The 26,539-nt window shown below is 41.0% G+C and overlaps 1 protein-coding gene across 10 annotated transcripts in view; it reads left to right on the top strand.

The window, feature by feature from the left end:
• The window catches only part of LOC125721063 (nebulin-like), a 63,055-nt gene that overhangs the window by 13,895 nt on the left and 22,621 nt on the right, over nt 1-26,539 (top strand). For 8 of the 10 annotated variants that reach the window (XM_048997026.1, XM_048997114.1, XM_048997285.1 and 5 more), the window contains 36 exons: nt 561-665; nt 3,463-3,573; nt 3,768-3,878; nt 3,966-4,076; nt 5,271-5,381; nt 5,697-5,807; nt 6,145-6,255; nt 7,370-7,480; nt 8,511-8,621; nt 10,187-10,294; nt 10,655-10,765; nt 11,343-11,453; nt 11,617-11,727; nt 12,315-12,425; nt 13,058-13,168; nt 13,412-13,522; nt 14,091-14,201; nt 15,676-15,786; nt 15,971-16,081; nt 16,304-16,414; nt 18,133-18,243; nt 18,637-18,747; nt 19,471-19,581; nt 19,820-19,930; nt 20,297-20,407; nt 20,741-20,851; nt 21,184-21,294; nt 22,035-22,145; nt 22,226-22,336; nt 23,322-23,432; nt 23,842-23,952; nt 24,044-24,154; nt 24,345-24,455; nt 24,756-24,866; nt 25,624-25,734; nt 26,397-26,507. In XM_048997026.1, the coding sequence (XP_048852983.1) occupies nt 561-665; nt 3,463-3,573; nt 3,768-3,878; nt 3,966-4,076; nt 5,271-5,381; nt 5,697-5,807; nt 6,145-6,255; nt 7,370-7,480; nt 8,511-8,621; nt 10,187-10,294; nt 10,655-10,765; nt 11,343-11,453; nt 11,617-11,727; nt 12,315-12,425; nt 13,058-13,168; nt 13,412-13,522; nt 14,091-14,201; nt 15,676-15,786; nt 15,971-16,081; nt 16,304-16,414; nt 18,133-18,243; nt 18,637-18,747; nt 19,471-19,581; nt 19,820-19,930; nt 20,297-20,407; nt 20,741-20,851; nt 21,184-21,294; nt 22,035-22,145; nt 22,226-22,336; nt 23,322-23,432; nt 23,842-23,952; nt 24,044-24,154; nt 24,345-24,455; nt 24,756-24,866; nt 25,624-25,734; nt 26,397-26,507 (3,987 nt within the window). Of the gene's footprint in view, nt 1-560; nt 666-3,462; nt 3,574-3,767; nt 3,879-3,965; nt 4,077-5,270; nt 5,382-5,696; nt 5,808-6,144; nt 6,256-7,369; nt 7,481-8,510; nt 8,622-10,186; nt 10,295-10,654; nt 10,766-11,342; nt 11,454-11,616; nt 11,728-12,314; nt 12,426-13,057; nt 13,169-13,411; nt 13,523-14,090; nt 14,202-15,675; nt 15,787-15,970; nt 16,082-16,303; nt 16,415-18,132; nt 18,244-18,636; nt 18,748-19,470; nt 19,582-19,819; nt 19,931-20,296; nt 20,408-20,740; nt 20,852-21,183; nt 21,295-22,034; nt 22,146-22,225; nt 22,337-23,321; nt 23,433-23,841; nt 23,953-24,043; nt 24,155-24,344; nt 24,456-24,755; nt 24,867-25,623; nt 25,735-26,396; nt 26,508-26,539 lie in introns of those variants that run through there. The other 2 variants (XM_048997259.1, XM_048997547.1) reach the window with 2 other exon arrangements.

A 26,539-nucleotide genomic window follows, 5' to 3' on the forward strand; every position in this document is an offset into this window, starting at 1 on the left:
GTGGTTGATAAGTAGCACCTCAGCAGTGGTGTGGCAAATACTTTCAGTTATACCCATCAGAAGTGTATGTGGTAAAAACCTGTTATTTTGATGTTCTAGGGATCATTTTTTCCTTCCCCACAAGGGGACACTCAATTTCATGAAAATCTGTGGCTGCAATCAAAGTACTAAGAATGCCTAAAGTTTTGTATTTTGTTTGGTTAATTATGATTAAGCTTCAGGCTGGGTAGGGTTAGGGTTAGGGCTGGGTAGGGTTAGGGTTAGGGCTGGGTAGGGGTTAAGGTCGTTATTGGTGGGATTCAAGTTTTTCCCATAGAAATGAATGGAGAGTCCCCACATAAATATGAATTCAAGTGTCCGTGTGTGTGTGTCCTGGGATGGACCCTTGAACCTTTGGTGATATGTGGTTGGATGATGGATAGATGATTGGGTGGGTGACTTTCTTTATTTGGGGAGATTACTCTAGTGGGACAGGCTGCCCATGACCCTGTTTTCCAAAAAACAATATTGCGGATGGATGGATGGATGGATACATGTCTAACTGTGTACTATCTTTTCAGAACAAACACAAACGAGACAGGAAGGAGATTTCCTGCCTGTACTCGCAGCTCAAAGATACGACTGAGATCAAGTTCGCGAGAGAAGTGTCCGATCTGCGGAGTGATGTAAGTTGAAGGGCAGAAGCCTTCTGCTGAAACCTTTACAGCCACCACGCGATTCCTCCAAAGTAACCTACAAGTGAGGCCGATAATGTATCACAAGCATACAGCAGTCAGGGAGTCAACCTGGGTACAAGTGCTGCCAGGCTCAGTTTCCAATGATGGGCCAGTAACAAAGGAACAAGATCCATTCCAACACCATTATAACATAAGAAAAGCCAGACGAAAAATATTACTAAGAGAGAGTCTAGTAAGAACTAAGTCTTTCTGCATTATACAATAACAGAATATCAGAGGTGGAATGTTCAGGTCCAGAAAGTACAAACCAAGGTTTTGTTTCAAGCAACTAGTTGAGTTTAAAGAGTCACACTCACAGAGAATCCACGTCCGGATTTGTACTTTCTGGAGCTGAACTGTACACCTCTACAGAACATCCAGTAGTGCGGCTTCAATGAAACAGAATATACTTTATAAGGTATAGAGTAAGTACATAAAAAATAGCAATATACCAAATAAATATGACTTTGCATATGGTCCAGATGAAAGGGATCATCAAAAACAGTAAGATAAAAGTAGCTTCCTTTGAGGAAATGTTTCAGTATGGCCACAGAATGATTTAATAAAGTAGGATATGTTTGCATGTATGTTTATAAGAGCCACAGGGTCATGCTGAGGGCGCACTATGTGCTATCAGGACCATCAAAGTAGAACAAACATGGAAACAAAGGAAGAATTTCTTACACAAAGGTCGTTGGGGTCAACTAAACATCCCAGTATTGTGTTCTGTTCAGTCTTCAGGCTCTGTAAAGTCGGCCCTGGGTGAAGCTCACTGCCTGGTGGGATCAAAATTAGCATTACCATTCGGAATGGGCTTTTCGGTCAGAATTATTAGCACCTTTGATAAATAAAGGTGAAATGTGCTGTGAAAGAAAGTATTTATTGCTTATCTTCATGATCTTTCATTCAAAATATTAACCAATCAAATCAATCTAACCAAATTTCATTCAGAATATTAACAAAAATCCAGCTATTAAAGTAAAAAATAGAAAGGGAACGGTATTATGTCTCACTTTATATGTCTTTTTTATGTGTAAAGCTTCGTATGGAATCATTTAACAGAATCATTTAATTAGTTCATTGTTGAATAATTAAAAAAAAATATTTATTTAGTATATTATTGACGTGGGTTGCTTTCAGAACTTTGGGACAAACACCTAAGTGTTTTTCAGTAAGATGTTACTCATTAGCGATCTTTTACAGTGTATTTGAATTCCAGTCAAAGTTCAGTCTTCTGCAGTGTATAAATACATACTCATGGACATGTAATGATAAAGTGTTTTTTTGGGTCACATGGTAGCTGTCTGGGTGGCACTGTTGTTTCAGACCTTTAGGATTTTTAGGTTCAGGTCTGGCCTTCACCTTATGTGTATGGTCCAGGAGTGCTGCTCGAGATTTTGGGGGCCCCCTGAAAGCATATCATATTTGGTCCCCTCCCCAGACAAAGGGGGAGGTCTGGAAGGTCTGTGGGCCAGTGCTGTATGAGCTCCCCATAATAATGTTATACTGAGTTGGCTCAGAGTTCTCTCACGCTTAGGGAACATCTCTCCTCATTGCGTCCCGGGGCTCTGTGTAGACTGGGCAGATCTTCAGGTTTCTTCCTTCATAATTACTGGCACTTCTGTCAGGGATTTGGATCCGGGCTGGTACTATTGACGGCCAACGAGGAATTTAAGTTTGGTTTTCCAGTTCCCTCTTACTCATACTTCCGGTGCTGCCCTTATTGGCTGCCTGCTGCAGCAGCCCCTTCTTTCTTTGGTTTTGTCTGCGTTTCGTTTACTCTCTTTGTACTTTGTCTTGCTTTTGCACCATATATTTGTTTGTCTGCACTTTTATGTATCATGATATTGTTTTTCTGCACTGTGTACTACCTTTGTATTTTGACTTGCTTTTGCACTATATGTTTGTTCATCTACATTTTACATACCTTGCTGTGGTTTTTCTTTGTTTTGTCTGCACTTTGTGTACTGCCTTTGCTCTTTGTGTACTGCCTTTGCTCTTTGTGTACTGCCTTTGCTCTTTGTGTACTACCTTTGCTCTTTGTGTACTGCCTTTGCTCTTTGTGTACTGCCTTTGCTCTTTGTGTACTGCCTTTGCTCTTTGTGTACTACCTTTGCTCTTTGTGTACTGCCTTTGCTCTTTGTGTACTGCCTTTGCTCTTTGTGTACTGCCTTTGCTCTTTGTGTACTGCCTTTGTTCTTTGTGTACTGCCTTTGCTCTTTGTGTACTGCCTTTGCTCTTTGTGTACTACCTTTGTTCTTTGTGTACTGCCTTTGCTCTTTGTGTACTGCCTTTGCTCTTTGTGTACTGCCTTTGTTCTTTGTGTACTGCCTTTGCTCTTTGTGTACTGCCTTTGCTCTTTGTGTACTGCCTTTGCTCTTTGTGTACTACCTTTGTTCTTTGTGTACTGCCTTTGCTCTTTCTGTACTGCCTTTGCTCTTTGTGTACTGCCTTTGCTCTTTGTGTACTACCTTTGCTCTTTGTGTACTGCCTTTGCTCTTTGTGTACTACCTTTGTTTTGCTTCTGCACTACATGTTTGTCTGCACTTTATGTACCTTGTTTTTACACTATATGTTTATCTGCACTTTACGTACTTTGTTGCTGCACACACCAGAATTTCCTCCTTGGATCAATGAAGTCCATCTAACCTTACTTACGGGGAATCAAAGCCACCTTCACTGAAATGGAGGCATCACCCAGAGCTGGTGCTTTTAAAAACTGTTTTCTTGTGTAACTCCATTTCAGGTTAAATATAGGGAGGAGGGAAAGAAGCAGGTCTCCCGCTCACTGTACTCGCAGCTGCCGCAGACGATGGAGACGCAGCACGCAAAGGAGGCCTCTCAGATCCTGAGCGAGGTGCGCAGTTCCTGATTTCCACATCTGATCAGCTTACATTATGCTCTTTTATTAACTGACAGGGCATCTGCCCTGGGTGGAGAACCACCTGCCACAATTTAGATTTTATACTCTAATAGTAACTTATGCTCCTCCTTGAGAATTTTCCCTGCTGAAACTGGATCATATTGTTCCCCCTTTTCTAATGCATTCAGATCAAATACAAAGAAGGCGGAAAAAAGGACACTGCTAGATCCCTTTATTCCCATCTCCCGGACACGACGGAGATTCAGTTCGCAAGGGAGATGACTGAAATTCAGAGCGAGGTTCTGTGGTCAATTTCCATGCATGCTTGAAGCCACCGCTGTACATTCCATATGTTTTCAGTGGCTTATTCCTGTGTTCTTCCACAGAACAAGTACAAGGAGAATGGGAAAAGGACTGTTTCCTGCTCCATTTACTCTCAGCTGCCAGAGACCAAAGAAATCCAGTTTGCCAAGGCGGCATCAGAGCTCCGGAGTGAGGTATGTGGGACATCCTGTATGTCACTGATACCTAACACCTCTCAGAGCGGCTGGCTATGCATAGACCAGAAGGCTTAAAGAAGGGGTGTCAAACTCCACAGTCCTGGAGGGCCAGAGCCATATAGATTTTTGGATTTTCCCTAATTTCCCTCATGGGCGGATTGCTGGTTCTGAGGCTAGGGATCTGTTCCAGTAGGTTGCTGGTTCAAATCCCGTGAATGCCACGAGTGATTGTACTCCATAGGACCCTTGAACAAGGCCCTTCTCCTGCAATTGCTTCGTCCTGGGTATGACATTAATCTGCATCCAGCCCTATAAGGAGGTCCTCCAACTTACAGTGAATAACTTGGAGGTTGATGGCAGGATTGACACTCTAGCCACAGGAAAAAAAACCTCAAACTGGTCCATTTGGACTAGAGTGGTGCTGAGGCATCACCCATGACATGGCTGCACTACGGTTCTGGTCCTGAGGTAGTTTGTCATGTGGTGGGTGCAGCAACGTGCTGTAATCAGAGTGTGCTCCTTACATCTACCTCATTTAACACACCTCCTTGTGCTAATTGCCACACAGCTCTTGAGTTGAATCATCTGTGGCAGAACAGGGAAAGAACTAAGCTATACAGGGCTCCCCCCCCCACAGGACTGGAGTTTGACACACCTGGCTTAAAGAATTTCACAGCCAGCCCCAGGGGGAGGAGTCTCTCAGTAAGGTTATGAGATAACCAATGGAAAGTCAGTTATTAAGTGATTGACAGTAGTCTGTGAATAAGGTATCACTGCCCTGAAACTTAAAAATGAAAATAATGCATATAAGGGAGAGTATGAACTAGGACAGGGTTCATAAACTACCATGTCAACCATTTCAATTAAATTGACCTGGTTTTCACTTTAGCACTGAGTTCTTGCTGTGTGCTGATTGGTCAGTATCCTATAATCATGCTAATATTCACTAATGTTAATATGAAATAGCAGGATGAGTCTTTCAATCAAGGAAACAAACCAGTCAAAGCACAAGAAGAACTGAACTATTTATCTGAACACAGGAGTCTTTCAGTTTTAAAGTAGTTTGTAAAACCTGAAGTAGCTCATAGTGACCCCCCCCCCCCCCCCCCCCCGACATGGATTAGGTGGTCACCCTACTCAATGGGAATTTCAATGAAGTGTGGCCCCATCCTGGCCTTTTCTGTGTTAAAGAAAAAATACAAGGAGACAGGACAGAAGAAGATCCGCACCTCCTTGTATTCCCTGCTCCCAGAGACCCCAGAGACCCTGCACGCCCGAGAGGCCTCCCAGCTCCAAAGTGAGGTGCATGCCCCCGCGAGTCTGTCGATGCCATGACCTTGCATGACCTTCCGACTGACTTAATTACCTGCATAATGTTATTCTAGTCCACTGTTTCTGAACCCAGTCGTCGGGATCCCCCAGACGATCTGTGTTTTTGCTGGGAGCTGGAAGGGAGGAATAATGTGGACTGTACAGGGGTCCCCAAGGATTGGGAGGAGAAACACTGCTCTAGACATCTTATCCTCAAGGACACACAGATTAGCTTGAGATATAACCTGCCACTGGCTTTATGTAGTGTTTGAAGAGCTTGTTAACCTTCAATCATTTAACGTGTAGATCAAGTACAAAGAAGATGGGAAAAAGGAGATTTCCACCAGCCTGTACTCCCTGCTTCCAGAGACAACAGAAACGCAGCTGGCAAAGGAGATCTCAGATATGCAGAGTGAGGTGCGGGTGCAGGACTGCCTGTGAATATGAGCCTTTAAATTAAAATATGAAGTTTAATAAAATTATCTATCTATCTATCTATCTATCTATCTATCTATCTATCTATCTATCTATCTATCTATCTATCTATCTATCTATCTGTCTGTCTGTCTGTCTGTCTGTCTGTCTGTCTGTCTGTCTGTCTGTCTGTCTGTCTGTCTGTCTTCCATCCATCCATCTCTTCAGTTTCATTGGATACCTGGAGCCTATCCTAGAAGGCTCAGGAGACAGGGCAGGGCACACCCTTGACAACATACCAGTAACAATTTGAAATACATCTTGGTTTTTCTTTTCATAGGTTAAGTACAAAGAAGCTGGAAAGAATCATATTTCCAAGAGCATTTATTCTCATCTTCCGGAAACGGTACAAACCCAGCTGGCGAAACAGCTATCTGAAATTCAGAGCGAGGTAAAGTGTATGCTGAAGGCTCAACTCAACTCAGCCATCCCTGTCAAAAGAAATTACACAGAACAGTATGCAGAACAGGGATTAATTTAAATAAATGACAACAGTGCAATAATAATCATAATGTATTTGAATAAATACATTTTTAAAAATGTACATATAATACTTTGTGATTTATGCAGAAGACAATATAATTTAAAAGGCAACCACCTGTAAAACAATTAGACATTTCCTAAGAAAATGTGGCTTTGGAATGAAATTGGTCGCTGACTCAAACTCAGATTCGGGCGTGTTATGGCTCAAGGTATGAGCAGATTGAAAACTACAAAAAAGCAGTAAAATGTTAATAATGTTGTGGAAAAGTAGAATTTAGTTCTAGGGATATGAGTGTTATATAAAGATTTGACCTTTAATCCTATAGCAGAAAACATTCAGACACTTTGAAGTTTGGCAGTGCATCTCACCACAGAAACTGGCACGAGAACAACAGAATGTTCCAGAAGGTTGGGAATGGGCTGAGGAGAAGAGCAGGAAGTCCAGGAAGAGAGACATGGTGTGGTTAGAGTTTAAGGGTTCAAAGGATGTTCTCAAAGGGGACCTACGCCATGTTTTGACTGGTATATCAGAATCAGATTTTAAGGCCTTTAGAGTGAAGTGTAGAGGAGTATAGTATAGTAGTAGTGTAGAGTAGTATAGTATAGTAGTAGTGTAGAGTAGTAGGATGCATATCTTGATATCTGAGGGCCACATAAGCAGTTACATTCTGGGTGAGATGGTCTGGCTTGGATTTGCAAACCAGTAACCCAACCAGGAAAAGTAGCCAGTTTGTAGACAATCTCAGATTAGCAGCCCTGAGCAGCGTGTAGCACAGTGTGTTAGGCAGCTGTACAGTGGATGTATAAAGTGTACACACCCCTGTTCAAATGCCAGGTTTCGTGATGTAAAAAATGAGACCAGAACAAATCATTTCAGACTTTTCCCACCTTTAATGTGACCTGTATCCTGTACAATTCAATTGAAAAACAAACAAATTTGCCAGGAAAAATATTGAAAAATTTACCATTTTTTGCTCCAATGCCGTCTGTTAATCTGAACATTTTGCTGCTTTGTTATACAGACCAGATACAAGGAGGCGGGGAGGAGGGATGTGTCCAACTGCCTGTACTCCCAACTGCCTGAAACGATGGAGATCCTGCACGCTAAGGAAGCTTATCAGATACAAAGTGCGGTGGGTAGCATTGCCCAGTTTACATACACTGTGATCTTGTGTGGTCACCACGGGTCTTTAAAGTCCTTAACTGCTCCACAGAGGAGCTGCATTTGCTTCCTGCCTGATACACTGTCCTCCTGCGACCATGACTAGGTTAAGAAGTTTAGACGGTAGATGAATCTTCAAAAGGGTTTTTAATTCCATTGTGCCTGTAGCTAAATCATGCTGGGAATTAATGTTAGAACAACTGCAGCTAGTGTGATCTTTGAATGACTCCATAACTGTTGGAAGGATGCAGAAATGCTTTATTATTTGTGCAAACTACATATAAGGAGTTGAAGATAATTTGAGATATTTAAAGGGTTAATTTTGCATTATATCCATTATATGACTTTTGATAGTACTGCCATGCAGGAATTTCACTGCATAGTGGTTTTAATATATTTCTTGGTAGTTAGACTTTATTTATCATTTTTTTATTTCCCAAAGTATGTGGTGCATAATATATGTATCCTGAGATTATTACTGGAACGGAAAGTAATGAATGAGATTGCAGTGAATCACATGAGAAATGACAGTTTTTTTTCCCCTAAACAGTCTAAAATGTATGATTAATGGATATCAGGAAAAGTAATAGTTATTTTATATTAACCTCATTTCATCAAACCCAAAGAGATGCATGGAATGAAGATTAAAATGGACTTCCAGCTGAGATAAGTGATTTAGGTTCAACAAAGCCTTCTATGATATATCCTAGATCTTTCCCTTAAGGAAAAACAAAGAAATGTGAGCAGTATGTCTCATGTAATATCAATATTACATTTGACAAGCAGAAAAAAAAGAATTTGAAGACATTTTCTCCCGGTCACATGTTTATTATTAATAATTTATTACATTTTAATCCCATTCCACATTATTTGTTCATACTAAATTAGTAATTTCTATTGACAGTTCCAATAAAACTGAAATTTAAATATGTTCCCGTTACTATCTCTGGTATGCATCTTATTGAGATGTTTAAAATGTGCTTTTTTTTCTTAATTATCAGTTGCGATACAAAGAAGGCAGTAAGAAGGACCTCTCCACCTCCCTCTACTCAAGGCTTCCGGAGACGACAGAGATTCAGTTTGCGAAAGAGGTCGCTGAGATGCAGAGCGAGGTGTGCTCGGAATCCCTCTGCTAGTTTCCATATAAATATATATTTATATGGAAATTTATATGGAAATTTTCAGTCATTGAAATTGATATGATTAGCTGGGAGCTTAAGTCCCACTCAATAAGTGCTTTTCAGATTGTTCTTTAATGGTTAATTTGGTTGGTGTCCTCATGGGAATCATAGCTTGGGGTTTATGCTCCTTGGCTCAAAGTAACACAGGATACATGTGTACAGTATAACCTTTGAGAGCCGCACTCATTACTGTCACAAACATGTAATGACATTTGGCTGCACGGCTAGTTTTACCTGGGTAGGCGCTGAACAGCTTTTACACGTTTTTGAGGCCCAGAGTAGACTTTCCTTTATCTTGTAATGCACCCCCTAATTCTTAATAACTAATTAATTATTCCTTTTTTGAAGATTAACTGTTTGTTCTTAATTCAGTATCGCTTTGATCATCATTTCAATCTTATGGTAGCTTAAAGCAAATAATAAAAAGAAATGAAATATCACATTGACCGGGTGTTTTTCTTCCTAATCCAAACACGGCATCCAAAAAACAGAGATCGTCTTATAGTTAGCATTTAAATGACATCGTACACATACAACAAGAGACGACATAAATGATCTGCCTCCTGGCCCCTGCACTTTAAACATAACCGACAGCATCAGTGTTGTAGCAGGACGAGGCCGTACGGGCAGAGATCGCCGTTTCGGCACCGCCTGTGTACGGTGCCCCAGATGAACTTTTTCATTTGTTCTGATCCCTCCCACTCTCCATGATTGGCTGACACAATTAGACGCCATAGGGTTGGTCAGCAGGACTAATTATGCGGTTACTGGCATGCTTTACGTATCTTAACGTAAGTGGGCTGAATTAATAGATGTATTAATGAATTTATGTTAATGGAAAATGCTGCATCAAAAACATCCTGTGTCCTTCCTCTAGGATTGTGGTATTTGTAATATTGAATTTTTACCCCCCCCTTCACCCACCAAATAACGTTTTTGTTTAGTGCAATGTTTTCTGTTTACTACACTTATTGTAATGTGATTGCCTGTGGTTGCTTTTTAACAGTGATATGGTTTAACTTTTTGTATGTTCTTGTCAAATAAAATTCTTTCTCTATAATGTTAAGATTGGTATTGCAAAAACGTTTTTTCCACAAATAGCTACTGAAAAAAAGTTTCATTCTTTGGAATCTGTAAATAGGAAATTATCACCATGAGAAAACTGGAGGAGGGCACAATGGTGCTGTGGGTAGCACCTGGGATGCCACTGGGACCTGGGTTTGAGACTCTCCCTTGGCTCCATGTGTGAGGAGTTTGCATGTTCTCTCCATGTCATTGTGTGGTTCCCTCTGCGATCTCCAGTTGCCCCACAGTCCAAAAACATGCTTTATATGTGTGTGAATCGTGTATGTGTCCCCTGCAGTGGGAACCCCATCCTGGGTTATTCCCTGCCTTGTACCCATAGCATGCGGGATAGGAACCGCGACCCTGCATTGGCCAGCATGCATAAATCATGGATGGACAGATGGCTAAATCTAGAAATCTTGCTCCTACAGAACAAGTACGCGAGTGGAAAGAAGGCGGCATTAGCATCCATTTACTCTCAGCTACCAGAGACAACAGAGATGCAGTTTGCCAAGGCCGTGTCAGACCTACAGAGCGAGGTAGAGCATATTAACAGAGGAAAGTCCCTTCATTGTTAAATAATATTATACTGCCATACAAGAGCAGAACATTGTAACTGTAAAATTGAGTTATAACCAAAATCAGAAATATGATTGGAGATGAGACCGTAATGTAATCGCGATAAAATATCCAAACTTGGAAACCTTTTATTCTCAATGTCAACATACAGTACAGTAGTTACAGTGCTTTGCCTTTGTAGGGCGGTGTGCTGGTATGAGGGATTTGCAGTGATAATTACTGGAATAATCGCATGTGTTCAGTTGTGATCTGGGGCTCAGAATGAGTAGAAAGTAAATGCATGGGTCACTCAAAGTCTCTGCTCTACCGTTTCACTTCAGACGAAATACAAGGAGGCAGGGAAGAAGCAGGTATCTGCATCCCTGTACTCCAAACTCCCAGAAACCATAGAGACGCAGCATGCCAAGGAGGCCTCCCAGCTGCAGAGCAAGGTACGTGCTTTGTTACTAATGCTCAGTGCACCTTAAGCCAAGGGTAAGCTGTGTACATTTACATCTGTGTTATTTAGCAGGGGCTTCTGTCATGAGCAACGTATGAATAAGAGTAATATTACATTGCAAACACAGGTGCTGTGAAGGAGTGAACTAGGCACAAGTGCAGCTTTGAGCTTTTAATGAACGCCCAGGTACAAGTGTAAGCAGGATAGGAGCAAGAGCTACACAACAATGTCTAACAAAGCGAGAAGCTAACAAAACTGCTGTTCAAGTCATCAGAAAGTGCACCACTTAGATCATTCGGGGAACTTGGGGAGATGTAGGCTGGTGGAGGTATTCCTGAAATAGATGAGTCACGAGGACTCATTCTTGAAGGTGGAGAGGAAATCTGAAATGTAATCATGAGCAATGTTTTGCTTAAGCATGCGCATTGCTGAAAGCGTGAAAATGAATGAATGGATGCCGTGTTATGCGTATAAACATGATCGCAGCGTCAGAAGAAAAAATCGCACGACTGTACTTCATGGCGGTAAATGTTTTCACATCCGGAATTTTGGACCCCATCTATTTATAGAAACGGTACAAGGAAGATGGCAAAAAGGGTATTTCCAGCAGCCTCTTCTCTACGCTTACAGAGACGACAGAAACGCGGTTTGCCAAAGAGATCTCCGAGATGCAGAGTGAGGTGAGGATTATGGGATCCTGTCGGCTCCTTCCTGCACAGTTTCATCAGGGATCTGTTTTGTACACAGAACTTGAAATTTTTGTACAGAAATGTCTCTCTTCGTGATGTCGACCAGAAAACGTGCATGCATTTTGCTAAAGTATAAACTGAATTTCTTCCTTAGATCAAGTACAAGGAGGATGGGAAGAAGGAGATGTCTACAAACCTGTATTCCTTGATGCCAGACACAGCAGAGACTCAGTTTGCCAAACAGATGATGGATCTGCAGAGTGAGGTATTTAATGATGTAATTATAAGAAATATCAATGGTGTTATTACAGGATTTTACAGGATGGTGTGTTAAACACCCCAGTGCCTATCAGCAGTTAGCTCGAAAGGAAGTCTTAGCCCTGGTTGTCTATCTATGTAGTAAAATTGTTTTTTTTGTATGCTTTTATACAGCCGTAGTTACAGACTCTCCACCTTACTACTTACTCATATTTGGCTAACAAAGAGACAAAACACAATAAAGAAATTTAAAGATGAATTTGACTGGTAGCATTATTTTGCTTAGTTATTTAGTTATTTTGTTCAAATTTCCTATATATATTCCAATGATATCGCAATTGTGAATTCTTTTGGGCACGACACTAGTAAAAGTCTAGTAGTGTAGTGTAGTAGTGTAGAAAGTGTAGTAAAAGTCTGATATCAGGACAGCCCTATTTTTAATGCCTCAGAGGAAAAAAAGGAAATACACTCTTGATCATCCTTCTATCTTGGCTCTGAGAGCAACTGAAGGTGACCTACCAGTTGCCTAGGGCCCTTGAAGAGGTAGAGCCAGCCCTGCCTGACTGGACAGTAATGAATGCTGTTTCAATCCAGACTAAATACAGGGAGGCTGGAAAAAAGCAGGTGCCCAGTACGCGATACTCCCTCTTAGCGGAGACGATGGAGACGCAGCACGCCAAGGAGGCCTCTCAGATCCAGAGTGAGGTCAGTCGGCCTGCATCTCATCTGCAACATCTGGCTGCGGTACCATTAGCTTGCTGCTCCGGAGAACGGAGCATATGGTCGAGGGAAGCAGCCGAAGTAGATTCATAATTATAGTTTCAGTTTAACGCATTTCACTACGTTTCTATGGGCACAGCTGCAGAAAATGAGATGTTATTTTTGAGACATCCTTATTTTGGAATGCATAATTTTTCTAACCAGCATAAGGAGACGTCCAGTTCCCTTTTTTCTCAGTTGCCAAAGATGCTGCTATTTTTGGTCAGATAATTCGTTTGACTGCTTCATTTATAGCATGTTAGATTAAATCGGTTTTAAAATAATTCTTGTAAGAGCCAACTCTTGTGTTTCTCGTAAACATCCTGTTTTGAAATGAGTTTGATATTATTAATAATTTACCATTTGAATTATAAATGTATGAATGACACTCATTATTTTTTACATTTTTATCACCCGCCTCCAAAAATACAAAAAGACCATCTCCCAGTCTTTGGTCATGTGCCTGTTGCTTACAGGGGGCTCTATTGCAGAATCGTACAAGAATAGTAGCACTGCATTATGGGACATGGACTATGGAATCAGTAAGGGGAATTTTCGAACAATTTTTATTTTTGCAGGTAAAATACAGGGAAGCTGGCAAAAAGGACTGTTCCAAGTCACTCTACTCTCAACTTCCAGACACGAATGAAATCCAGTTGTCCAGAGATCTTGCAGAAATCCTGAGTGAGGTAGTACACAGCCGATTTGGACTTTTGATTTGTATGTTTCTCTTCAGCCATAAAATGCTTAAATGACTTAAATACTTCAAAATAGTACGTAATCTGAAATTAGTTCATTAACATTAACTGGGGAAGGTTAGAAATATTTCTGATTATGGCCTGTATCCAAAAGCCTGCTGCTGTTTTATCGTCGTCTCAGTCATGCGAAATATCTCTTTTTTTTTTTTTTGCCTGTCTTTGTTTTTTACTCAGAACAAGTACAAAGAAAAGGGGAAAAGGAGCATGTCCTCTAGTGTATATTCTCAGCTCCCAGATACCACGGACATTCAGTTTGCCAAAGCAGTCGCAGAACTCCAAAGCCAGGTAAAGCCTTACTTCTCCAGTCTAATTTCTATTCGTACCTCACTTGTGTTGTATGTAAAGTTTCATCAGTATCTACTTTTGATTCAGGTCATTAATACCACCTTTTGCTTTTTAAAGTGTAACTGAACAGAAGACATTGTACAACTTGCAGTGAAATGCTCGCCCTGGCAGGATCACTGACTGTGCAACATAAAATTAGAGGAATTGTTATCTAATCTATACAGTATACAGTAGTTTGTGCTGTTATTGAGAAGGCTTATCACTTGTGGATAGAAGCTTCTCCTGAAGTGTTGAAGGCCTTGAGGCTGCAGAGGCCTTTTCCTGACCTCAGCGGCCAGAACAGTTTATATGTGGAGTTGCTGGTAATCCTGAGGGTCTGGGCCCTGCACCTTGTGGAGTAAATGTTACATAGCGCCTGGCCCTCATCTCTTAACATCTCAAAAATCTTTGGTGTTGTTTTCCAGTCAGAAGGCAAACCTCGGCACATACTGCAAATACAAGCATCCGGACGTGTTAGCATTAGCACCATATGGCTCTGACCGAGGAAGCATCCGTTTTGGTGTTGTAGATTAAATACAAGGAGGAGGGAAAGAAGCAGGTCTCCCGCTCACTGTACTCGCAGCTGCCGGAGACGATGCAGACGCAGCACGCAAAGGAGGCCTCTCAGATCCTGAGCGAGGTGTGTGCTCTGTGTATTACAGGAGGTAGACATTCGCACACGCACACATACGCACACACAGATACGCACACAAAATACTAGTCAAACGTTTTTGCACACCACAGGTTTGTTTTGCTTTTCAATTTAAAAACTGCATATTTTTTTATTCTTGTTAAGCACTGGAAAGTTGAGCGAAGAACTGTAAATGAAAATACAGACGCTTCTCTACTTACGAGTGAGATACGTTCCAAACGGCCGTTCGTAACTTGAAATGTTCGTAAGTCGTTATTCAACATCATTTTAAGGGTATATGCAAGTACAAAGAACTAGGATGCTGGGAGTACGCAGGTTATACTGCTGCGCGGCGGGAAAAGCGGCCAGAAGTCGTACTAGTTCGTAAGTTGTTAGCTCATAAGTAGAGGAAACAAGTTTCCTTTATACCATGGAAAGAGTATGTAACCATGTATGTCTGATATCCTATTAACTGGTTTTGAGGTGATGGCATAGTCAAATTCTAGGCTGTCCTTTAACTTTAAATGCACTCATTACCTGTTTCATTCCATGAAACAGAGCAGTATTTGATGTCTCTTGTAGAAAGAATACTCTAATTGTCTCTGCTGTTATTGACTGCTAGAGGAGGTTACTTTGATGAATCAAAGATATGACATTTTCCTGCTAATAAAATGGTGAACATATTTGTCACTTGTTAGCAAAGAATATTGAGTATATTTTTCGCAAATGTTAAATGAGCAACATGCAGTGTAGCAGTGTGTGCAAAAACGTTTGACCGGTAGTGTATATATATCTGTACATACGTACATACATGCATACACACACACAAAACACGCACACATATATGTGTGTGTGTTTTGACTTTGACTTTTGACTATAAATCATATTTTTGCCATTTTTGCAAAAATACGATTATATTACTGTAAGTCTTTCCAAATAAATAAATAAACAGCTGATGTGAAATAATGGATGCCACTTTCCGTAAAACGTCCCGAAGGGGAAACACATCACTACAGTTGTATCATAGTATAGAGCTGCCATGTGCAAACACTCATTTTTCCATTGTGGCACAGAGTTGCCATATGGCAACATTTGTATTTTCTCAATTTACTGTAAAACTATGTTACATAAAGTTGATTTGTGAACAATGACATCTGTTTCACTTATCAAATACGCAGCAAAAAAACTGTTTAGTGACACATTTTGTGGGTGTCCTTGAGAAAGAGTGTTACTGAGGGAAGTATAAATGTCTTGTGACTTAAAAACACCAGATAATTAGCTATCTCAGATAATTAGCATTTCCTTTAAATTCTAACAATTCAATATGTTGTAGTTTTCTGCTGAATAATGAGTAATTGAAGTGAAATATGTTGCCATAGGGCAGTTTTCTATGCATTATAGTCATAGTTTTCTATAATTTTCTATGCATTAAAGTCAGCTAAGTATGACTAATTAATGGAAATGTTTGGGGTTTATTTCCCAGATAAGATACAAAAAGAGTGGGAAGGATGGGATCTCCGGTTCACTTTATTCTCAGCTTGGTGAGACACCTGAAACTCAGTTTGCCAAAGAGCTCTCGGACAGACGCAGTGAGGTAACGTTTCATGAAGGCCATATTTGATGCCTAATCTGATTTTGCAAACATCCGCCAATCCATTCTTCAACCGGCTATGCGGTAAAGGGTTATGGGACAGACCTGCTTCCCCCTGCCCCACCACCCAACACACACACATACCTGCCACACACATTAAATATCACAAAATTCTTTCCTGTTGAAGGTCAAATACAAAGAAGATGGGAAGAAGGAGATATCCACAAGTCTGTACTTCACCTTGCCAGAGACAGCAGAGACTCAGTTTGCCAAACAGATGTCAGAAATCCAGAGTGAGGTATCTGTTCAGTGATGTATTAACAGGCCACTATGGCACAAGCACAGAAATTGAGTGAATACAAAAGAAAGGGAATATTGTGAAGGATTCTGCATATTTTACTGTGTTGAAATGTGTTCAGCTCGTCTCTGTCTAGGTGTGTGTACTGCAAGGTAACAGTTTCTTCCCAATGCCAAAAATAATCTCTTCGTTACTTTTGGTGATATTTGTTTTACTTTTCAGATAAAGTACAAAAGAGATGCCCAGAAGGAACTGTCAGATTGTCTGTACACACAGATGCCCCAAACCAAGGAGACTCAGTTTGTTAAAGAACTGTCCCAGTCTCTGAGCGAGGTAGGGTTTGCGTTGACAAATATCAAACAAGTGGCTTCACTTGAACCTAACAAAATCTGGCTAAGGCAAAGATTTTCAACTCAGTCCTCGGGGATTCCAAGGCAGTGCACATTTTAGCTCCCTCCCAACTCTCAGCATGCGTGAACCAAACAATCAAGCAATCAGGAACAGGTGTGTTGAGAGTTGGGAGGGAGCGAAAATGTGGAATGTCTGGGTTGAGAAGCACTGGTCTAAGGGATCCACCGTAACTGAAGAAATGGAGAAGTCTAACAACTCTCTCAAGACATAACAACAATTGGTTAAGAATTGTTTGATGTGCAAAATTAAATTTTCTCTAATGTGTGTAAACATGACAACACATTGCCTCATATACTGTAGTGTCCTCCTTAATATTTAGGGTCCTTTAAAATATTTCTTCTTTGAATAAATATAACAATTTCAAAGATAACGTGATTAAGTCTGATTCACGGCTTCTGTGCCGGTGTTGGCTTTTGGAAACGCGGGGCCTCATTTATCAAAGTTGCATATGCAAAAATGCCTGAAATGAGTGTGTGCAACCTTTTAGGCAAAATACCAGAGGTTTACATGCTCATACTGTATAACATGCAGATTAAGCCTTTTTGGTCTTATGGTTATTTGTGGGGGGGGCGGCATGGTTAGCACTGTTGCCTCACACCTCTGGGACCCGGGTTCGAGTCTCCACCTGGGTTACATGTGTGCGGAGTTTGCATGTTCTCCCCATGTCGTCGTGGGGTTTCCTCCGGGTACTCTGGTTTCCCCCCACAGTCCAAAAACATGCTGACGCTAATTGGAGTCGCTAAATTGCCCGTAGGTGTGCATGTGTGAGTGAATGGTGTGTGAGTGTGCCCTGCGATAGGCTGGCCCCCCATCCTGGGTTGTTCCCTGCCTCGTGCCCATTGCTTCCGGGATAGGCTCCGGACCCCCTCCGGACTCCGAACCCAGTAGGATAAGCGGTTTGGAAAATGGATGGATGGGTTATTTGTGGGTGGCAACTGTGTGTTTTCTTAACAATGAAATTTACTCAAAGTTTAGTAGATGAGAATCTTGGTTTAGATGCAAAATGTTAAATGAGAGGTGCAGGTTATTAAAGTCAGACTGCAGGTAGCGCTCTGAAATGGTAAGCGCTACAAGGCTAGCTGTAGTGAAAGGTAAAGGAGGGAAAAGTGAACCCAACATGAGATATAGGTCTATTTATTCAAGTCGGGAGGCACAAGGCTGGAGTACATCATGGATGAAAAGCCAGTCCAATGTAGTCCGCGCACCATCATACTCTATAGGAAATTCAGAGATGCGAATTAGCCAATTGGCGGTCTTTGGACTGCGGGAGGAAACCAGAATACCCACGTGGCATGGGGAGAACATGCAAGCTGCAGAAACACGCAGAGCAGATGGTGGCTTTCGTTATTAATTCAGAGTATAATTGCTATCTCATTCATTAATTGCACTGCCATTTTGACTCTAAGCATGCATATGTTCAGTTATTGTTTTGGTATGTTATCACAAACGCCTGGGCTTTATAAGCAGAAGACTGGAAGCAGGAATCTTAAAGATAAGATTATTTGATGGACTCGCCAGTGAGAAACCAGAGTGCTTAGACCAGCTTATCTCAGGACGCTTTGGGAGCTGACTTTGCAGGCTCTCCACAGCAGTTATGATAGCTGCCCCTGACGCTAAAACTGACCCATGTTGTATCTCAGGCTAAATACAAAGAGGCTGGAAAGAAGCAGGGATCTATGTCTCTGTACTCCCAGCTGGCCGAGACCAAGGACACCCAGCATGCGAAAGACGCCTCCCGGCTACAGAGCGAGGTGAGAGCTTCCAGTTGTCTGTGCAGAATGACTCATCCACCATTTAACTATGAGTAATCGATACTGAATTCTTTATTTTTTGTCATAATTTGCAAAAAAACAAAGAGTTTAACACTTGAAATATATGTCGCACCTTTACTTATACGTTTGCGTGTTTATTTATTATTATTATTTCTTAGCGTATTTTTTTTAAATTCTATTTATAGTCTTTTTTTTTTGTACTTTTCTCTTGATTGCATTCTTGACTGTGTACTTCATGCCCCCTCCTGCGCCAAAACAAATTCCTTATATATTCTGCACTTGGTGAATTGAAGGATTCAGATTCTGATTCTGATTCTGATTCTGTCTCATATTATGGTGAATCATGTTAAAATACCATCCTTTATGTTTTAGATCAAATATAAAGAAAGTGGGAAGGGGAGCGTTTCCGCCTCTCTGTACTCTCAGATGCCCGACACGGCTGAGATCCAGCTAGCTAGAGAGCTTACCGAAATACAGAGCGAGGTAAAGTTCGATGCAGAACCTAATTTTTTGGGATGAAAGGAGAGAAGTGTTGATATTTGATTGTATTATCTTCTCTTCTGTGATGTGATGAATAATATATATCATGCATGATGATCAGCTCCGGAAAAAATTAAGAGACCACAGCAACATTTTTAGTTTTACGCATTTCTCAATTTATGGGTGTGCGTCTGTGTAAAATACATATTTTGGTTCTTCTCTGTGTCTCATTCACAAAGGGCTTCTTCCTTGCTTTAGGGACTTCAGTCCTGCTTCTAGGAGCCTGATACCATCCTGTCCTAGCAGTGCACTTTACACCTGCACTCAATCCTTCCCTTTCCTTTTGACAGTCATCCTCTGATTCATGAGACACTGTTGGATAAGTTGACGGTCATCTCTGGCATTAGAATTTCGCTTCTACCCTTTACCCGGCTGTTTCCAGTGTCTCCTGCTTCACCTTCTTCTTCTGTACTGCTGATTGGAAATTTTGTGCCTGGAAGCAACCTGCTAGCATACCCAGGATTAAACCAGTATTTAACAATGCAGATTCTTAAAAAATACGTAGTGGTCTCTTAATTTTTTTCCGTAGTTGTGTGTCCAGCATCAATAATATATAAGTAATTATGGAGATTTTTGCTGCATACCGACTACTGTACTGTATAGTTAGTTGAATTAAGTAAGTATAGTAAAATATGTAGAATAATGCTCCAGCTGTGTGTGCTGCAGTACAAGTACAAGGAAAAGGGCAAGAAGAGCATTTGCACAAGCATCTATTCCCAGCTTCCGGAAACCACAGAGATCCAGTTTGCTAAGGCACTTTCGAGACTCCAGAGCCAGGTACATTTTAGAGACACTCAAAGGAATGTTCCCCGGCAATAAAGTATTTGTTATTTTTTATCTTTAATCAGAATCCAGCTTCTCAAACTGAAACAGTTTGTTAGCTTGTCCATCAGTCATTTCTGGATGCATTGTTTTTTTTTTCTTTTCCAACCAATCTAATTGCTGCTAATTAAAAAAAAACAAAACATTTTCTGAAAGTTCACTTAAAGTTAAAGCTTCGACTCCTGTATTTCAGGTTAAATACAAGGAGGCGGGGAGGCAGGTGAAGGCTGTTTCCCAGTGCTGTTGGCTGCCGGCGACAAAGGAGGCACAGCATGTCAGGGACGCAACGCTGTTACAGAGTCAGGTGCATCTACTTCCCAGTCAAGCAGAGCCTGTTAGCATGTTTCTAAAGATCATAGCTACACGGGGCAGGAGAGTGGCTTATGCCATGGCACTGCTGAATACTCCAGTCTGATTGGTTGCTTAAAATTCCAGATGTAGAACGCAATTAAAAAATTGGAAACTAAGCAAAATCTCTCGTCATTGATGGAAGAAAGTAGTTCTACTAATAAAAATGTTTTTTTGCTCATAAACGTGAATATAATGTCTTGCTTCCTTAAGCGACAGCTAATTTGATTCATTTGATTAGAAGATGGAAGGATGGATAATAAATATTACTCTGTTTATTACTCTAATGTTTATTACTCTGTTTATTACTGTAATGTTTCAGATAAAATACAAAGAAATCGGAAAAAGGGACAATTCCAGACCTCTCTATTCCCAGCTTCTAGAAACTTCCGAGATCCGGTTTGCCAAGGAGATATCAGGCATCCAGAGTGAGGTAACGCATGATCTGGTAGTGTGGAAGAAAACAGAAGTCTGAGGAATGTTAATGATCATGACTAGAATGCAAAGGCTCTGTCCACCATAAATCGCTGTTATTGCTGATGTCTTCTTCTCTCGTACCCCTATCCTTCCCATTCTTAGAGGGGTTGGGGACAACAATTATATTCAACAACTGTATTAACAGGAAATAGGATAGAAAATTATTAATGTAATTTTAAAAAGACTACGTGTGCTTTATAGATATTTTTATAATGGTGTGACAATGTTGCATTTGTCTTAATGGCAGAGGTATTATGGAGAGAGTATAGCAGTGCTTTGTGTCTTTTAGGTAAAATATAAAGAAGGAGGCAAAAAGGATACTGTTACAAGCCTTTATTCCAGGCTTCCAGAGACCAGAGAGACTCAGCTTGCCAAACGGGCATCGGAAATCCAGAGCCAGGTAACATTCACAAGAAATAAATAGCCCAGTTTATCTCTGAATAAGCTTTTCTGTATCTGCCCTTGTCAGCAGATCTATAACTGATCTATACCTCAATGAGATACTGTGATGTTTTTGTTTTACTGAGAAAAAGGACACCGGTTTTCTTAGTCAGTGATCTCAGAATAAAAATTTGATTGCTCTTGTTTTATAACAATTTTTTTTTTGTATTCAGTATTTTTATTTTATAGTCATTAGTTAAATGATTCAATATACATCCATTTTGTGATTATTTGGCTGTTTTCAAAGTAGTGTTTTATTGGATAAATGTATGCTACTGTAATACTTTTCAGATAAAGTACAAACAGGACACCCATCAGGAGCTGCCTAACTGCCTGTATGCACAGATGTCCCAAACCAATGAGACGCAATTTGCAAAAGAGATGTCGGAGTCTCTGAGTGAGGTGGGGTCAAAGGTTGATCTCACGCCATGTGACGGCTGGCTTTTCTCACACATCACCAGGAGTCCTAGAGCAGAACCATCCTGGATGCCAGTGATATCTTATCTGTTAATTTGGGCGAGACATTCAGCGCCTTGGAAAGAGCTTACGCCAACCAAGGATTAGCGTTCTTTGTCAAAGGACAGTGAGATGGTCAATGACATGCCTTAAGTTTGATGTGGAAATATTATTATATTATATTAATTGCATGATTAATAGCAGTAGAGTACGATATGTATTTTTTTGTTTTGGCTTGTAAAGGATAATAAGACTATATTAAATAAAATGTTGTCAGGTACAGTTCTAGGATTTTTATAGGTGAGGGGCATAAGAGGAGCCATAATTCATAATATGTTTTGAATCAGCGAGTAACAGGGGATGAGGCTATCTGGGAGCCAATTAGCTTTCAGCTGGGGCTAGTGCCCCTGTGGCTCCGCCCCCTGCATATACCACTGATTGCTGGTATTTTTGACATGGTTTCATATTTCAATTGTTGTGCAGCTGTATGTCTATTTCTTGGAAATTTATGAAGGTTTGTGGTCATCAGACCCATAGCCAGAAATGAATTGCAATTGGCGTTTGTGAAATTTCACGGTGGATTCACACCCTTTATTTGGATTTACTATGTGCCTGCATGTCTGGTGGTCATGCTGGAACGCCTTATGCATCTGGAAACCTTCTGATTTAGGAGCGTCACTTTTCAGATGCGGTACAAGGAGGCTGGGAAGAAGCTGGCGTCCACGTCTCTGTACTCCCAGCTCGCAGAGACCATGGAGACCCAGCACGCCAAGGAGGCCTCCCAGCTCCAGAGTGAGGTGACACTGACACGCCAGAAGCATGAGGTCTGGAAGCATCACTTCCTGTAACCATCTGTAACCATCCTCTCCGTTCGCAGAACACGTACAAAGAGAGCGGGAAGCAAGCCCTCTCTCACAGCCTGTACTCTCAGCTCCAGCAGACCGCGGAGACCCTGCTGGGCGCTAAGCAGTCTGTCATTCAGAGCGAGGTATACCTTCATCAAGACCCTTCCTCATCACTCCTTAAAACTGCCATTGGCAGACATTCAGAACCCATCCATCCATCCATCCATCCATTTTCCAAACCGCTTTTTCCTACTGGGTCGCGGGGGGTCCGGAGCCTATCCCAGAAGCAATGGGCACAAGGCAGGGAACAACCCAGGATGAGGGGCCAGCCCATCGCAGGGCACACACACACACCATTCACTCACACATGCACACCTATGGGCAATTTTAGCAACTCCAGTTAGCCTCAGCATGTTTTTGGACTGTGGGGGGGAAATCGGAGTACCCGGAGGAAACCCCACGACGACATGGGGAGAACATGCAAACTCCACACACATGTAACCCAGGCGGAGACTCGAACCCGGGTCCCAGAGGTGTGAGGCAACAGTGCTAACCACTGCACCACCATGCCGCCCCCACATTCGGAACCCCACTCACTATATTATGTATACTTTTTTTAGTTATTATAACTTATTAGTTTATTGTAAGACTTTTAACTTATTCTTAATTCTATTTTTGATTTGATTTGCACAGCCTAAGGGTCACTCAGGGTACTTGTATAACCATGTATGTGACGAATGAAGTATCTTGTGTCTCTTGCATCCTGTATCAAGTCATTTTGGGGCCCCTCTGCTCTGCCCCCCCCTCAGATTTTTCAAAAACTAAATATTTAGCTATTGATTGGAATCAGAAGATCATAGGTAGCTTACTGGATGGCAGAACGTGCTGCTTCAGCATCTCCTACATAAGGAACTTGTTTATTTAATATTTAGTGTACTGACTGTTTATGGTCAACAGGGGGCCCCATACTTGAGGGGGCCCCAAATGAAAAGCCTAACATACACAGAAAAGCCTACAGTACAGAACCTTAATAATCAAGATAACATCTGATTTACATTTTTAAATGATATTGGACCCTTAGCATTGCCACAGCGATGACGCAATAACTGCTCACTTTATGTTCCCCAGAAAAAATACAGAGAATGTGGGAAAAGAGGCATGTCCTCAAGCATTTACGCCCAGCTTCCTGTCACCACAGAGGTCCAGTTTGCCAGAGCAGTGTCCAGATTACAGAGCCAGGTATGTGTGATCCTTACTGTGAGTTTTCTGTATTTTTCGGACTATGTCTTTCTGAAGTACAACTTATTATTTTAACCTGGCCCTTTTTGCTGCATTTTCAATGGTGCAGGGTAATTGCAGCCTTTCTGAATGGAAAAACATTGCAATACCCTTTAGTGATTCATAATTTATTAACCTTCCGAGGTATTTTTTTTTTATTTAGAAAATCGCTGACTGAATTTTGATAAAATAAGAACTCGTCCAAAAATAGCTTTTTCTAAATCATTCAGGTTTTCTCTAAGGCAGTACTTTGCATAGCTGCTTTAAAAAGTGTCCCTGGCTTTAATTAATTTCTGATTCATTCTTACTGATTTTATCTGATTCAGTGCGATACAATAGCAAAGAGATCCAAACACACCTGATATTTTAGGTTAAGTACAGGGAGGAGGGAAAGAAGCAGGTCTCCCGCTCACTGTACTCGCAGCTGCCGCAGACGATGGAGACGCAGCACGCAAAGGAGGCCTCGCAGATCCAGAGCGAGGTGCGCAGTTCTCTTCAGTTGCTTTTCAAAAAAGGCAAAATTGGCAAAAAGGTGACTGAATGTAGCCCTGGTGGTTTTCAACCCTTTTCAGACAAAGTACAAAGCGGATGGGCGAAAGGACATCTCTACATGCTTGTATTCTCACCTCCCCGAGACGACAGAGATTCAGTTTGCCAAAGCGGTATCAGAACTGCAGAGTGAGGTAGTAAGATAGTCAGTGATTGGCAGCGTATGACTGTTCCTCCCACTGTAGCTTTTGAATTCTCATCCTCACTGCTTAAAGTCACTTTGCGACATATTGATGCATTAATGTCATGTCTTATTACTCTGCATCATAGTTCAGGGCTTCCTGTGTCCACTGAGGTGTGTTTATGTCTGTTTGTATCTTACAGAATAAGTACAAGCGGAGTGGGAAACAGGACTTCTCTAGCTGTCTCTTCTCACAACTTCCAGAAACATCAGAGATACAGTTCGCTAAGCAGATTTCTGAGATACTGAGTGAGGTGAAGGTTAACATGGAGAACTCAAGCTCTGTGTGTGTGTGTGTGTGTGTGTGTGTATGTTTGTAATCACTATACTTACTCTGACTGAGGTCACTGGGGAACAGACATTTGGTCTCTTCATCGACCTAATCCAGGATGTCCATTGCAAGAGGAAGCAGCTTCTCATTGCCGCTCTGACATTCACTAAACAAACCTCACAGTTCAGAATTGTGACTGGTTATTGCTTTTATTTTATAAAAGCGATGTTTTAAACCCTGTGTTTTCTCACCTCAATGGGATTCTTTTCTTTTTACTTTTCAGCAAAAGTACAGAAGAGACACCCATCAGCAGTTGCCTAAGTGTTTGTACGCACAGATGCCCCAAACGAATGAGACCCAGTTTGCTAAAGAACTGTCCCAGTCCCTGAGCGAGGTGGGGTCAAAGATTGACTGTTTGACCATGTGACCCTTAGCTGGAGTCCCTTACTGGTTCACTGGCTCCCGCGAGCAGCATCCTTAGCTATCTTCCTGCCTCACTGTGTCAGAGGGCTGCCAACACAGGGTCATTCTTAAATACTAAATTACCATATTTGTACTTAATTTTAAAATTAGTTTGAAGCTAGACTCAAATGAAACTACTTCATCGCCTAAACTTTTAATTTTGCTTCTAAGATAATCAATTAATTTTATGTTATTACCATTTAGTTCTGTAATGAGAAGACACAGCAGTATTCCATCAAATCCGGGGCAAGAGTTAAAGAAGTAATAAATGGCTTGAACATGAAATATGCATCTTATCATACAAATTGATTGTGTATTTTGGGTTTCATGCAATAATGTTGAATGATTTAAAAACACTTTATCTAATTTTATGTTATTTCATTTTAAAGTTGCTATGGTAATAAGATTTCTGATGACTTATTTGAGGAAAATGGTTAAAAAAAATGATAAAATCAGAGCAACTATTTTATTATACCCAAAAAGTTAAGGTGATGTCAATTTCTGTACAAACAAAAGAAAACATTGTATGTTCTAATTCATTTGCATGATCCGCCTGCTCCTTCCAGTTTGCTTGGAAGCTCGATCGTTTCTCACTTAGACATTCCTAACAGTAGTGACAGGCTGACAAGCCTTCGATGAATTGTATAATTTTCTGCTTTCGCAAAAAGTGCTTCCTGTCTGCTTTTCAGAGTAAGTACAAGCAGGTGGGGAAGAAGGACTTTGTCAGCTGCCTGTATGCCCAGATGGCGCAGACGAGGGAAACGCAGCACGCTAAGGAACTGTCTAAGCTCTATAGCAAGGTACCACGTCGCACGTCCATCCTGCTTAATCACGTCATGAATTAGTAATGGCCTGTTTATATTTAATGTGCTGAAGGTTCATACAACAAGGTTGAAGGTCTGTCATTCCTGGTTTGGCTGCACACAACTAAACACTTTGTTACAGAGAAAAAGTATGTTCAATTAATTTGCTAAATACATAATTTTAATATAAAAAATCATTCCATAGAATAAAAAAATAGACTTATTGAAGTATCATCAAAATTTGACCCATAAATCTATATTAAACATCAAGTAAGGGTCAGTAAACTATGCACATGCTGCTTAAAACATGGAACAGAGAATGCAGAATCATTTTCAAAAAGTTAATATCATGTATAGTTATGATAATTACTAATAGAAAAACTGCAATAACTAACATTTAACTTTGTTCATTAGTATATTTGTCTCCAGCCTTTTTAAAATAAGCATATAAAACCATACATTTGTAACATGTTTAAAGTGGAAATAGAAATAATGAAAGTCACAGAGACCTATACGTCGTCATGCATATTGCCCAAATAGCAAGTTTCAATGACATTTGATGCACTTCGTGACCAAACCTAGACCACCCTTATTTGTTTGCAGAGCTTTTGCCTCATTTCATGCGGTGCGTAACTACTTGCATCTGTTTTGCTGTGCAGAAAACTTACAAAGAGGAGGGCAGAAAGGGTGCCACTGCATGTCTTTACACCCAGATGCCACAAACAATTGAAACTGTCTTCGCTAAAGAGGTGTCAAAGCACCAGAGTGATGTAAGTAGCCCTGAACAGTTTATGTAAACACG

Source organism: Brienomyrus brachyistius, chromosome 1 (assembly GCF_023856365.1).
Source record: "Brienomyrus brachyistius isolate T26 chromosome 1, BBRACH_0.4, whole genome shotgun sequence".
Classification (NCBI taxonomy): Eukaryota; Metazoa; Chordata; class Actinopteri; order Osteoglossiformes; family Mormyridae; genus Brienomyrus; species Brienomyrus brachyistius.